At 38.0% G+C, this 15,364-nt stretch overlaps 1 protein-coding gene across 1 annotated transcript in view; it reads right to left on the bottom strand.

Annotated features, from left to right (window-relative positions):
- Positions 1-356: 356 nt before the first annotated feature.
- Positions 357-15,364, bottom strand: part of LOC145989033 (uncharacterized) — a 67,178-nt gene continuing 52,170 nt past the window's right edge. Inside the window, exons 4-5 of the mRNA XM_083124334.1 lie at positions 1,267-1,443; positions 357-426 (exon numbers count right to left, since the gene is read on the bottom strand). Of these exons, the coding sequence (XP_082980460.1) occupies positions 357-426; positions 1,267-1,443 (247 nt within the window). The remainder of the gene's footprint in view (positions 427-1,266; positions 1,444-15,364) is intronic.

Here is a 15,364-nt window from a genome sequence, read left to right as displayed (position 1 = left end):
GGAAACAAACTGGCGGCCTAATTCTATGAAAGTAATATTAACTCGCTGTCATTATGATATGGTAAATCATATCCGTTCCAGTGTATTTGAAATACGTAGTTACAAATGAATTACATTGCATTAATCTAGATTTTTAGATTTTTAATTCACCAGTGAAGCTATTACAAATTGAATATAACTATGAGATCCTTCGCACCAGAATTTACACCATGAAATCTAAAAAAATAAATTAAAAGCACCATAATTGCGCCTTTGGGCAAATATTAAAAAATTGGCAGCAGTCTTATGTCTCAAATCACCAGATCTGGTGTAAAAAGCTCCAAAGTAGCATCCCTGGCGGGGAGCGGGATACGACTTCAAGACTTCTGACGCGGTCTCGTGGGGATCTCGAGATCATTTTCTGGCATGGGTATTTCCCCGACGAAGCTGTCATGAACAATAAATGATTTAAAACTAATTACAATTTGAACATTCGCATGCAATTCTTTGCATCAGAAAATCTGGGGAAAAAATAATAAAATTACACCAGAAATTCGTCTTCGCGCAATTTCAAAAAGTTGGAACCAGCTCGAGGTGTCAAAACACCAGATCTGGTGTAAAAAGCATCAAAGTGGCAACCCTGTATGCTGCGCCTACCGTTATCTACAATGCATTCAATGGCGAAGCACAGTGAGTCACAACGCATGCGCGATGTGACCAATGCATGTTCGTACGCTCACTGCAGGTCCAGTAGGTGCCGAATTCAATAAACGTATACTCACTGTGGGGCCCTGGGTCCGATGCAGGCTGCGCTTCCTAGACTTGCGAAACGTTGAGAACACGGAGCGACAAGGATGGAAATCCCATCACTCGCGTTTGTTACAATTTCGCATACATTTATCGTAATTTTACCTGGGTGGGCGGAGCTTACCTAGCCTATCCAGAATGCACGCCACTGCTTGCTTGTTCCTTCGTGGAAAAAATCTGTGAACGTCCGTGATTAGGGGGCGTAATCCCCCCCGTGCGTACGCCTGTGTATATAACATTTATGTGTGCGTATTTGTGTTTAAAGTACAAGTTTAAAGCGGTTACCAACGCCACGTTTACTTCTCATTCTAGCCAGTATGCAGACGTGATACGACACAAATGCGCATGCGCTCACCAAAAAATGGTTGTTCTGTTTTTGTAAATTAAATGGCAGACTCTTAAATTCAACGGTTGAATAGTAGAACTGATAATTTCACTCGGAAGGTAAACAATGGCAAAAGCTTCACAGCTGGTACTTACTCTTGACTCCAGTCCTCTTGCACTGAACAGAAGGCCATGGAGAAGTGAATACCTGGAGTGAACTCCGTCACTTCCATCTCGTACTCTGTGCACTGAGAGGAGGCTCTGATCAATAAATATCTGGACACCAGCAGAGCCATTGCGATGAAGGACATCACCAGGATGAACCAAAGCACCCTGCAATATTAGAGTAGCTTACTCTATCTTTCTATAAAAAGCAAGTACATTAAATAGACAAGAAATAGTTCTAAAACGAGTGCAAACATGTAATGTCATTGTAGGGAGCTTTGTTCATTTCAAGAGTAAACATGTTTATAGGCTACATTTTCCTTGATATCTCACATCTCCACCACGTGCCATAGCCCTAATGGCTTGGCACTCGATCATCTATGTCCCCCCAAGGACTGCGATTGAGGTACGGACCTGACTAGATTAAAATTAAATATGTTTGTACGCCTAATATCATCGTGTTTGAGAATGGCAGCGCAGCTTAAGAGCCTGTATCACCGCTGGTGACGATACCTAAAAAATAGGTTCTTGCGTCGACGTTCTGTGCTCGAACAGTCAAGTGTGTGGCATTTAAATTTTACTGAGTTAAAGATCAAATACGAATTTTGTTATGTCGCGAAGCCTTTTTTTAAATACATTATTTATTACGTAGTTTTCCTTATAACAATTTCGTAAAATTAACTTGCTCGCCAATTGTATGTACAGTAGAGCGTCGATTATCCGAAGTAATTGGGGGACATGGGTGTTCGGAAAACTGGTTTGTTCGGATAATCGAACTGTACATGTTTATTTGCCAAAAAGAAGTAGTACTGTACAGTAAATTTATTCATAAAAACAGGCATCTCTTTAAGTATTACAAAGTAACGTACAAAGGCAACTTTAGTAGGAATATATAGTATGTGGTACAGTTTATTAAACAAAAATATGTACATATTACATACGCATTTTGCATGAACAATACATACACCGACAGAAGTGTGCTGATTGTTGAAACACAGCGACTGGCGGCTTGGCCGGTCAGCAGCGCCTTATGAAGGCCCCATTAGAAGCTATGTTCCGCCAGCGGTGGCTCAGTGCGGCGACTACTGTGGGAAACTTGGTTTGGGAGTGAGGGGGATGATGGACGGTAGGGTGGGAGAGTAACAGGTGCGAGCGAGTACACAGTTCGGTTAAGCGGTCGTTCGGTTGACCGACGTTCGGATAATCGACGCTCTACTGTAATAACTTAAATCAACATTTTAAAGCACAAGAAAGCTTCAACTGTTCTTCTACAGCAAAGAAATGAAACTGATCTTACAGAATTTTCTTTGGAATGTCTGTAGCTTTTCGACGTACAGAGCAATGTATGTAAATTTTAACTTCGACTTTTCTAAGCTGGTCGCGCTAGCCGTTTCCCCCTCTGTACCGCTGGCGCTCCTATTGAACCCCCCTCCTCACTCCTCGGCCGTCCCTTTTTCCTTTCACAAGTGGCAAGAAAACCTCATGCTGAGAGCCAGGAAAAGAAAAAAGAAGGCAGGGAAATGTTTTGGGGGAGAATCAATGGTTTGGGCGATGCTTGTAAACAGTTCTTCACTACGCGATATCTTAATACTAAATCACGATGGATTTGTAGTGCAATGACAACAGTGAAGGACGGTGGATTTCGCCAGTATATTGTTCACAAATGGGAAGGGCTGATTGCACAGAATGAAGTACACCTTTACAAAAGGTTTGCCCGCGATAGAAAAATTGTGCAAATTATAACTTTTCTTTTGTGAGAACACGATAGTATATTACCAAGGGTTTTCTTTTAGGGGAAGGTGACTGTACCCAAACTTTTTAGGTAAATATTGTGTAAATTCTATCTGGTGGTGGATTATCAACCAGTCACGCAAATGAATGACTTTTTAGCTGTCGATCATAAATAAGTTCAATAAACGTTCATTGTCCGTTTGAGATATTTCTGGGGGTCAATGGTAAAAAATACTTGATGATCTGTTATGGAAATAGTGCTATTTTTAAACATTTTGAACGTCTGTTCAATTTAATTTCAAATTTGACTCCTTTCATGATTTGTAAGTAGGGGGATAAAATATATTTACTTAATACTTTACTGCGTTATTTTTTCACCGATTACATATATATATATTACAGTCAGACCCAAGGATAAATCGCAACATAAGATAGTTCTGTGTCATCATATACAAAAGTACTTTTAGGCATAGGTCTTATGTAAAATAAAATACATTAATTATGTTTTTTTTCCAAAGACATTATTTAGTGGAATAATATGACAGACTTACTATTGATAATGACCATACAAAACACACCATAAAAATTGCATTCACTATCAACTTTCTGGGTCCGGCCACTGTGGGGGGAGTGGTTAGCACATCGCGCTACGACGCCAGGGCTCCTGGGTTCGAATTCCGGCTTGGGCGCGGATGTCTGTGAGTGTCCAGTCATCAATTTCATCATATCATCAATTCATCACTCATCCCCATCTTCGCAAATTGGCCAAAAGTGGCACAAAAAGCGAAGTAAAATGAAGCAAATCAATCAATCAATCAACTTTCTAGATATACGACAAATAACACTATGTAATGTTACACTATTTCTGTATAAGGAATTTTAGGCGTGCTCAGATCCTCCGATTATGGGGAGCAAGGACCTTGATAAAAGTTTAGCTGACGAAATAAAACCCTCATTCCATCTAACTGTTTTTATTACATTGATGGGGACAAAACACGGTCGTGTGTGTCCCGACGCACCTAAAATCACTTTATTAGATGAATTTCAACTTCAGTGGCACCATTGTTCTCTGCTGGCGCTTTATTTTCCATCTCTGTCGTTCAAAGACTAATTTACGTAAAAACGTGTATATGTATATATGTATGTATGTATGTATGTATGTATGTATGTATGTATGTATGTATGTATGTATCACATCAATGCAAAAAACTAAAACAGTGAGATAAAATGAGTTTTTTCTTTCCCGATCTGACTTAATTTTCAAGGCTTTTGCCCCCCCCCCCTTATCAGAGGGTCTGCGCACACCTATCATGTTGGTACCTTCTTCTAATAATAAAAACAAGTTAAAATAACGGTAATATTAAATTAATAATATTAAAATATTAATTAATATTGTTATCACATGAATGGGAAAAGACGGCATAAGAATAGGAATATAACAGCACGTATTCATTATCTAGCTCATGAATAGTTAAGATCGCTTCAATTTGTATAAAAACAACTGCCCTGGCAAGGTTATTGTGAAACAGATAAGGAATTGAATATTTATTGAATAACGAAAAAGGATGTTAGATCCATTTGACGAAAAGAAAAGCTCTTAATTTAATATTTAAGCATATTACTTAGGTAGTGGTGTGCATAAATCTTCTTTGATACAGTCATCCAAAGTTGTATGACCCCAATGTAATCCTTCCCTTACAATAAGTTTGACGGAAATACTCCTCTCTCGATTATACGACAGATGCTAAACAAAACAAGCATATTTACATTATTTGATTTTAGTACTTCGTAAGTCTCTCGTGGAAGATTCGGACTCCCTGGACACCCCACCCCGCTTCTCCTAAATAGTCCTTGGCTCTATTTCATGTAAGTTGTATTGCGATGTTCGTCAATGTGTGTTTTGCTTCTTTCAGACACTCTGAAAAAAGTGTTGTCTTGTCACAGAGACCCTCTCGGAGTTATAAACGTGGGGCTGAAAAGAAAGGTCTGTTATGGTCAGAGTTTAACTGTCAAGGGGGGGGGGGGGGGTAGCGGACAGGGAACCTTGTCTGTTTCTTTCGACAGAGCAAGCCTCCCTCCAGCAAAGTCTCAATAGGTCTCCCATGCAATGGATTTCGTTCGAAGGGGGAAATGGAATCAATATTGGTAAGACGGGGAAGATTGAATGACATCTGTCCGGTGCTTTTTTCGAGTGACTTAAGACAGAAGGGAAGATGGAACTTACCCTGCCAGTGTATGTAGAGTCTGGAACCTCCCTCTTTCTCCTTGCCACCCTCTTCTCGATGATCTCCAGCTCTCCTCTCCTTAGACCAGTCAATAAAGAGTTCATGTCGGGAATAGTTCCGTAAAAGCTGAATTTTGGTCAGTTGTTAGAACACTATTAGTGGTGTAAAATCCTAAAAGTCCCTGCCCCTCCTCGCGGTGATTCCCCCCCAGCGCCCCCCTATACATCAATTTCGCAGACTCCCAGTAATTGACATATATCCCCGTAACCAATAATCGTAGACAGGTAGTCTTTTCTTAGGCTTAATCCTCATTAGATGGGCTACAGAAAAGGTTCTATTTAATTTTTTGATAATGTTGGTGGTTTTGCAGTCATTTAAAAAGTAATCTTTAAGAAATGATTTTTTTCTAGTACATTCTAAAGTTCTTGCCTTCTAACCTTTAGCAAATTAAATGACAAGAAATTTTTTTCCAATAAAAGTTGTAGCCTAATTTATAAGCTTTAAAACAATGTAAGTTCTAATATTTTTTATTGAAGGATGCGCCATAAAATGTGTCCCCAAATGGAGGACAGCGCCAAAAAAAAGTGTCTTTATCACAGTCCGGCGGTTAAGTCCGGAATCATTGACTTTTCGACAAAAGCAAGAGACTTGGTAGAATTAATTGTCATACCATTTAAGACATGTTCAGTCGAGTAGCGAATCGCCATCTGCTTTCTGATGGTTGCCATCTTGAAAAGAGTCCGCCATATTGGATATTTTTGATTTTATATATCTCGGTACCGCTGGCACCTCTCAACTTCCCGATTTTTCAGAAATGCTCCAAATAGTGTAAACTTTCAAAATATATAAATAAATCTATTATTGAAAAATAAAAATGTAGTTTTGTAGAAAAACTCACTATAATACTTTGTGAATAGCTGCGAGTTAGAGGTCTTAATAATTCTCGAATTAAAAAATAGTATTTTATATTTGGTAAGGTTACGAACTGTTTGTTTGAAGACTTTAGACGAACTTAATCCTTAAAATACTATCTTTAATAAAATACTAAATTTACCTGAAATAACATTTTTAAGAGAAATACAATTTATATACAACCCAATTTGATTTCTAAAAATATGATTGAAAGAAAAACACATATTCATAGTAATTTATAATACGAAAATAGTCAAAAATATTTAGAATATATTTTGATATGCAGGGACGTAGCTAGGTTGATCAGTTTGGAGGGGCCCAAACGTAAGATTTTTTTGTATCAAACTATTTATACACCATATAGGCCTATACTGTATACATGCATTATATATGTATGTGTGTGTGTGTATGTATGTATATATATATATATAGTCTTGGAATGAAAAGGAGCAAGGGCCTCCTCGGTGGCGTGGCGCATGGTAGCATCGTCGCCTTGTAATCAGGGGTTCCTGGTTCGATACCCGGTGGATGCTCATAGAGGCTCGGATCGCACTTGACACTGTAGAACCAGTCCCGATTAGCCTTACTGTGTATAAAGTGGACTTACAACACCAACTCAATCAATCAATAAATTGGAAAGGAACATCATTTTCTTCTGTAGCCCCCAACAGTCTACGGATATACTCTCGCGAAATACACAGCCATTATTCTGGAAACTAAATGCAGAATGAACTCATTAGCTTAATGGCTGATACACCAAGAACAATGTTATTAGTCTTTCGATTTGTAAATTTGCTGGAAGAAAATTGAGAAGTAGATAAACCCTTTTCCGTGGTTTTAGATATAAAGTGCTGGAACCAGGTTTACAAGTATTGGCAACAGTGCAAATATGAAATGTGTGCGTAATGAGTTCAAGCTAGGCATCTCAAGTATACAGTTCATACCGGAATCGAATCCGGCATCTCTTAGTTCAAGGCAACCGCGTTAAGCACTATTCTAAAGGATGGGCCCGAGTCTTATATGGCATCTGATTGTTCACTTGGGAAATGATGACGGTAAGAAATTATATGCACACGTCTAATTTCTTCAAATTAATCTTATTTTTGTGTGGAAAACTGAATATATGATGGCACTGGATAAAAGAAAGTTCCCACACGCTCAAATGATTACGCTCTCCTCTTTGGTTCGGCAGGTTCAAGAACCTGCCCGGGTTCGATTCCCGATGGAGACACATAGTTGTTCGGATCTCACTTTAAACTGTAGGTCCACTCCCGATTAGCCTTACTGTGCATAAAGTGGACTTAAAGCACCAGTTCAATTAATCAATCAATCGAAAGGTTCAAGGTTCGATCCCTGGTGGTCAGGCCGGTAGCCAGAATTTGATTTTGGAACGGGCTTATCCCTTATCGGCAGCCGCCATCAAAAGACGAAAAGGTTTGGGGGAGGAGTAAATGCGCTGAAGATGAATTTTTTGGTATATTGCAACTTACCATATACAAGATGTTTAATCCTGTTAATGAAGTAAATTTAATTACTACTACACTTTATTAAAATCAGATATTTGTAGGATTTCGGGAAAGGACTGCAGCCTCCGAACCAGTTCCTTGCGTATGTGCCTGCTTGCATTTGTTCCAAAATTTCTGTGCTGTTCCAACATCGTGAGGACAATTTGGGAAGTACTTGAAAGCGACATGGAAGCAAATTCTGCTCTCGAAACTATGGGACTCGATGTGATGACCACTCGCAACCGAATGAAAGAACTCTTCGCAGGCCTTCTCCCTCAATATTAATTTTACTGACTAATTGCAAGTTTTTTTCGGCCTCCTCGATGACGCAGTTGTAGCGTCGCCGCCTTATAATCAAGGGGTCCCGGGTTCGATACCCGGTGGAGGCACAAAGTTGTTTTGGATCCCACTACATACAGTGCATACAGTGGACTTAAAACACGAACTCGATAATTGGAAGGTTTTAGAAGAACTAAACATGGCTTTTTATGCATCGTACAACTTTGCTTCTTTTCACCCTACTTTTACAGTTTTTCTTCCTAAGAATTCCACTGAGTATAACACGCTACGTAACTAGAGGTCCAAGGTTCGGACATTGGACAGGTATGGTTGTATCATGTCTGTCCCATCGCCATTCCTTCGGCTCATCATTCATCCTCATCGTCGCATTTAACCCAAGAGGTAGAAAAGCGGCGTAATATAGAAATATATAAATGATTGATTTGGTTTATTTTACTTCGCTTTTCTGACACTTTGTTGGCTAATCGTGAAGACGAAGATGAAAATGAGTGATGTGAAATTGATGAGAGGACCATCATAAAGAACACACACGCCCAGTCCTGGATTCGAACCCATCGTAATGCACCTTGTTAACCACTGCACAACAAATAGAAAGAGAAAATGCTTGATAAGTTATTTGCTTCTCCATAACTCATGATTATATTATAAGTATTATTCGCTGCATGACTAGGGATGAATTATTTTTGTATGTCTAGCCAACCTAGCCACCTAAGCAGCAGCAGCTTCCGCATTTGCAGGTGGAGGCTAAATGAAGAAAAATCACAGAAAGTCAGAAAGATATACAAATTTTGTAACATAATACTTATAGAGCAACTAGGTTTTTATACCTAGTTTCCTTCCTTAATTAAAACGTGGTTTATTCTTCATTATACATGAGATCAACCACCCTGGGAGTCGAACCCAGGATATTGTGTGGTACTCAGACTCTCTTTTAGAATGCCATATGTTGGATATTTGGTCGATCAGTCGATCCTCATCCATTGTTTCCAGAGGAAGACAATCTGGCAGATTCTCATTCGACATTTTACTTGAGATGTAGGAAAGCGAGATCACAAACACTTCGTGATGCTATCATCTCGCGTTTACAGAAGTTTACCACCGCTTGGACAACAAATCCTACTTCAAACTGACAGATATCAACTGTCCACCAAATCAACAGATGAACCGACCGCTTCGATGTTTCTCCGAATTTTCAGAAAGAGGCCTTTCCCTCCTTGCAGGGCAGGTCATTAGCAGGAGGGTTGAGTGCATGTGAGAAGAACCGCAATGTCATTCTATCCCGCGCCGAAAAAGGGACAAGCAATAGAATTCTGTTCTTGGAATTTGAAACGCATGGGGATATGTTTTCTGAACCATAAAATAATTAACCCAGAAAGTTCTAGCCACCCGTACCTAAATCTTCCTGTTTTTGTCGTCTTTTCGGCGCCCATGGTGCCAGTACAGGGCCAGATGAAGAGAAAGTGCGGGTTTTGGAGTGATCCTGGATCTGGTATGCAGCAGGGAGGAAAAATGCATTTTCAATAGGTCTCAGACTTCCCTGACCGGGGCGGACCACAAAACCATTAACTGCATCCCCTCCCAATACATCTGTTTGTGTTCAACTAGCAAGAAACAGGGAAATAGGAAAGTGCCTTGCTTGGGTTTGCTAACTAACTAACTCTAACTCTCTAGCCTTCTTAAACCCGAAGGTTCATGGCTGCAGCAACACAGGCCTTCCATGTTTCCCTATTTTGAGCAAGTTCTATATACTCTTTCCCATCCCTACCGATTTCCCTTAGGTCCATCTCAACGTTGTCCCTCCATCTTCGTCTTGGCCTTCCTACTGGTCTCTTACCATCAGGTTTCCCAACAAGAATCCTGTAAACTCCTCGTTCCTCTCCCATTCGTGCCACATGGCCTGCCCACCTAAGTCTTCTTGATTTAATTATTCTCATAATATCTGGACATGAATACAAATTATGTAGTTCTAAATTATGTAACCTTCTCCACTCACCTGTCTCCTCATCCCTTTTAGGTCCAAATATTTTCCTAAGGATCTTATTTTCAAATACTCTCAATTTATGTTCCTCTTTTAATGTAAGGGACCAAGTTTCACATGCATATAATACTACAGGCAAAATTACTGTTTTGTATATTTTAACTTTCAGTTTCTTAGATATTAAACGAGAAAACAAAAGTTTATGAAGAGAGAAGTAACATGCATTTCCTGAATTAAGCCTACTTTTTATTTCCTCTTTAATATAATTTTCATTTGTTAATATTACTCCTAAGTATTTGAATTTGGAAACTGGTTCAAACGAGTTGTTATCAATAATTAGATTTTGATTATTACCTAACACTTGGTTTCGGCCTGTAAGCATATATTTAGTTTTCTCTTTGTTAACTTCCAAACCTATCTCTTTAGCAGTTTTGAAAAATATTTTAGCATTATTCTTAATTGTATTCACATCATCCCCCAGTAAGTCTACATCATCTGCATATGCTAACAACTGAGTCACACCATTTAATTTTAGTTCTTCTTTAGTGGCCGCGGTGGCTCAGTCGGTAACGCGTCTGACTACCATGCTCAAGGTCCCGGGTTCGATCCCCGGCCGGTTCAAATCCGGGAACTTTTCTAACGGTGAAAGCGGCCCCGGCGCCCACCCAGCGTCGAATAACATGGGTACCTGGGGGAAACCCTGGGGGGTAAAGGCGGTCAGGGGCGTGATGCTGATCACATCACCCCCAGTCACGACCGGATCAAGAAAGTGTGGGGCGTTACCCCCACACCCCCTATACGCCTTCATGGCGTGGTGCTATGCACAGGGGAACACTTTACCTTTTTTTTACCTTCTTTAGTTTCTTTTACCTTCCTAACAGCATATTCTAAGGCAAAATTAAAGAGCAATGGAGATAATGCATCTCCTTGTTTTAACCCATCATGAATTGTAAATTTGTCAGACATATTAATACCCACACGAATTTTACTTTCTGTTTCACTGGTGCATACTTTTATCATACTAACAAGCTTCTTAGGTATTCCAAACTCAACTAATATATTATATAGTTTATCTCTTTTGACTGAATCATATGCTTTTTTGAAATCAATGAATAGCTGATGGACATTTTGATTATATTCCCACTTTTTTTCAAGTGTCTGTCTGATGTGAAAAATTTGATCTGTAGTTGATCTGTTGCGTTTAAATCCACATTGATAATCACCTATAATTTCATTAGCATATGGGGTTAGTCTTGTTAAAAGAATGTTAGATAATATTTTATATGTTGTTGAGAGTAGAGAAATTCCACGGTAATTATTGCAGTTCATTTTATCACCTTTTTTAAACACAGGAACAATTATGGATTCTTTCCACTGTTGAGGGATTTCTTCTTTATTCCATATTAAACAGATTAATTTATGAATTTGATACATTAATGAATTTCCACCATATTTAATTAACTCAGCTGGTATTAAATCAATGCCAGGTGCTTTGTTATTCTTTAGCCTTTTAATAGCATCTTTAACTTCAGTCAAGTTGGGTTCTGGAACTAAAGGTTCTGCTGTGTGTACTTCATTCACTTCTGATTTATCTCCTACATGGACATTTAAAAGGTCATTAAAGTAGTTCTTCCATCTATTTAGAATATCACTTGGGTCAGCTAGAAAATCACCGTCTTTATCTTTTATCAAGTTTACTTTAGGTTGCCACCCCTTTCTAAATTCATTTACACCTTTATATAAATCTCTGATATTTTTATTTTTGCTGTTTGTTTCAATTTCGTTAATTTTGGTTTTCAAGTAATCTCTTTTTTTACTTCTAAACGTGCGGTTAACTTCTCGCTTTATTCTATTATAATTGTTTAGATTTGTATCATCAGAGTTATTTAACCACCTCAGTCTAGCCTGATTTCTTATTTCTATTAGATTATGACATTCATTATCAAACCATGGCTTACTTTTTCTCGGTTTATGGTATCCTATACTTTCTTTACCTGCTGATTCTATTGCATTACGTATGTGCTCCCAATTCTTATTTACGTCTGTTTCATTTATATTTTCATCATCATTTAAATCCTGCAAAACATCAAATCTATTTGACAGTTTAATTTGGTAATCTTTCTTAATTCTTTCATCAGTAAACTTTCCTGTATCAAATTTTAGAACTTTTAGATTTTGTTGCTTATGATTTATCACTGAGAGTCTTTCTCTTAATTTAGCAATTACTAAATAATGGTCACTAGCACAGTCAGCACCTCTATGTGTACGAACGTCAATTATACTAGTATGCCTTCTCTTATCAATGAGAATATGATCTATCTGATTGTGAGTTTTACCATCTGGAGAAGACCAGGTATATTTATGGATATCTTTATGTTTAAAAGTGGTACTTTTCACAATTAAATTCTTTGAGGTTGCAAAAGTAATCAATCTTATACCATTATCATTACTTAATTCATGAAGACTTTCTTTACCAATCGTGGGTTTAAATGTCTCTTCTTTGCCAATTTGTGCATTACAGTCACCTAACAGAATTTTCATATCATACTGAGAAAATTTATCAAAGACCTGTTCTAACTCTGCATAAAAATCATCTTTAGTATTATCATCTTTATCTTCCGTTGGTGCATGTATGTTTATTAAAATAATTTTACACCACCTACCCTGTAAAACTGCATATGATATCCTATCATTAATAAATTCTACTGTTTTAAGAGCCGATATAATTCTATTATTTATGAAAAAGCCTGTTCCAAAATTATGATTTTCAGTACCACCATAGAAAAAGTATAATTTTTAGTTTTACAATTCCCTTCTCCTGGCCATCTAACTTCCTGGACAGCTACTACATCTAATTTATACTTAACTATCTCATTAACTGTACACTGAAATGCCCCAGGCCGGCAAAGGCTCAGAACATTCCAGGTGCCTAATTTAATATCCTTATTCCTAACGTAGATCTTATCCTTAGTCCAGGGACCTCCCAAAGTAGTCCCCACCCGGAGATCCGAACGGGGGACTATTTTACCTCCGGAATATTTTACCTTGGGAACATCCATGGCCTTATATTGTTGTTTCTTGACATGTGTTTTTACAGTGCAGAGTTGTCAGCTCTACGCCTAACCCCCGATATGAATGGAGGAACTACTACACAAGACGAACACAAACACATTAGACAGCACAACTACTACACAAGACACACACAAACACATCACAACTACAACAAAATATAAACACAAACACACCACAACTACTACACAAGACAAACATAAACAAATTAGACAGCACAACTACAACACAAGACACATACATACACACCACCGATACTACACAAGACAAACAGAAACACATTATACAGCATAACTACTACACAAAATAAACACAAACACACTAGGCACTACAACTACTACACAAGACAAACCCAAAAACACTACACAGCACAACTACTGCACAAGACACACAAACACATAACAACCACTACACAAGATAAAACACAAATGCACAACTACTACTACACAAGATTATATATACACACATACACACACATACATACATATATACATATATAGAATTAGTGTGAGAATTTTAAAGCCAAAATGTCATTTTATATACTGCTTTTGATCTAATCTTTCACTGTTAAAACACCAAAATTTTATTTGATTACAAGGGGGACAATGTTACCATTATGCCATTGGGGATCATGGCAAGATATTTTACTTGATAAAGGCAAAAACAATTTGAAATGTTTAATGATTTCTTTTGCAGTGACTGAAAAATATATTTGTCAATAAAAAATAAAATGTATCATGATTTTTTAATAGTGTTTGGAATTTTACAAAGCACGACACTGAACTTGGGCACATAACACTAGTCCTTTTACAATTTTGGCAACTATTAATGGGTTTGTGCTACTGAAAATTGAAGAAGTGTTTCAAACTGCAACCAAAATTTACTAAATAATTATTTTGCAATATTTGTCATCAAAGTAAAATTTCCAGCAAATACAGAACAGTTTCCCGTGGCCACGTGGATGTTTGCCGGGGCCAGTGCCCCCGCGTGCCCCCTCCTAACGACGTCCCTGTTGATATGAATGTTTCATACGGTTGTTTTCCTTCTTTGATCAGGTCTCAAAATCGTATCCTTCACATTCACTTTATGTAGTGGAGGCAAGATTATCCATTCAACACTTGGAACGTCCAGTGCACTGTTTATTTCCGGAGTATTTTATGATTTCCGTCTAGTTATCACAAGCAAATACACCAGCCATTTATGTATCCAAGGACAACTGTTGCTCTGTATTCCTCCATCAGAAATCAGAAGAGCTGAGTTGGCAACGAGGGCACTTACAACAAAGATAACAACCCTATGGCTATAAGTGCTGGAGGTTCTTTCATGATACAGAAATTATATTATTCTAACATCCTCATACTGACCAAATTGGATCAAAATATCTCATTCTAACCCATGTCAAAAAGTAGTAAAAACGATTGGGATATTTACCAATCACTACACATTTCCGGATGGCCTTAAGCTCAATACACTTGTCTCTTCATAAACTTTTATCCTTTCTTATAATATCTAAGAAACTAAAAGTTAGAATAAACAAGACAGTAATTTTGCCTGTAGTATTATATGGATGTGAAATTTGGTCCATTACATTAATAGCTGAACATAAATTAAGAGTATTTGAAAATAAGATCCTTAGAAAAATATTTGAACCTAAGAGGGATGAGGAGACAGGTGAGTGGAGAAGGTTACATAATTTACAACTGAATTATATGTATTCATGTCCAGATATTATTAGTATAATTAAATCAAGAAGACTTAGATGGACAGGTCATGTGGTAGAGGGAGATGAAAAAATAGTTAACATGTTTCTTGTTGGGAAACATGATGGCAAGAGAACTGTAGGAAGGCCAAGACGAAGATGGAGGGATAACGTTGAGATGGAAATCGGTGAAGATGGAAAATATTGGATTAATCTTGCCCAGGATAGGGGCACATAGAAGGTTTGTGTTGCTGTAGCCATAAACCTTCGGGTTTAGACATGCTAAGAGAGCGAGTGAGTTACTTAAGCTCAGAACCTTTCAGCCTTCATGATGGGATGAGTTAAGAACTTGCAAGCAAAGAAACCGCCTAGTGTTGACATGTTATGAACTTGATGAGAAGATAGCAATCACACTATGCAACAGTTTGGATACCTAAACTTCAACCCATTTACGTGATGTAACAGCACTGCTGCTTTTGTTTTTAATGACTAAAAAATTCGAAATGATGTGACATGGGTTTGACGTCACTCAAAAGCCGTAAATCCTATAAAACCACTAAAGTTCCAATTATTGCATATTGATATTGAATACATACAGCGTATATTCAAAATATCGAACTGGGTTCAGTGATTCCCGACTTAGCCACAAGTATATGGAGACGTTAAGAGA

Source organism: Lepisma saccharinum, chromosome 1 (genome assembly GCF_977018435.1).
Source record: "Lepisma saccharinum chromosome 1, izLepSacc3.1, whole genome shotgun sequence".
NCBI classification, from domain to species: Eukaryota; Metazoa; Arthropoda; class Insecta; order Zygentoma; family Lepismatidae; genus Lepisma; species Lepisma saccharinum.
The sequence above is the reverse complement of the archived record's forward strand: the minus strand, read 5'-3'. Positions and strand labels throughout refer to the sequence as shown.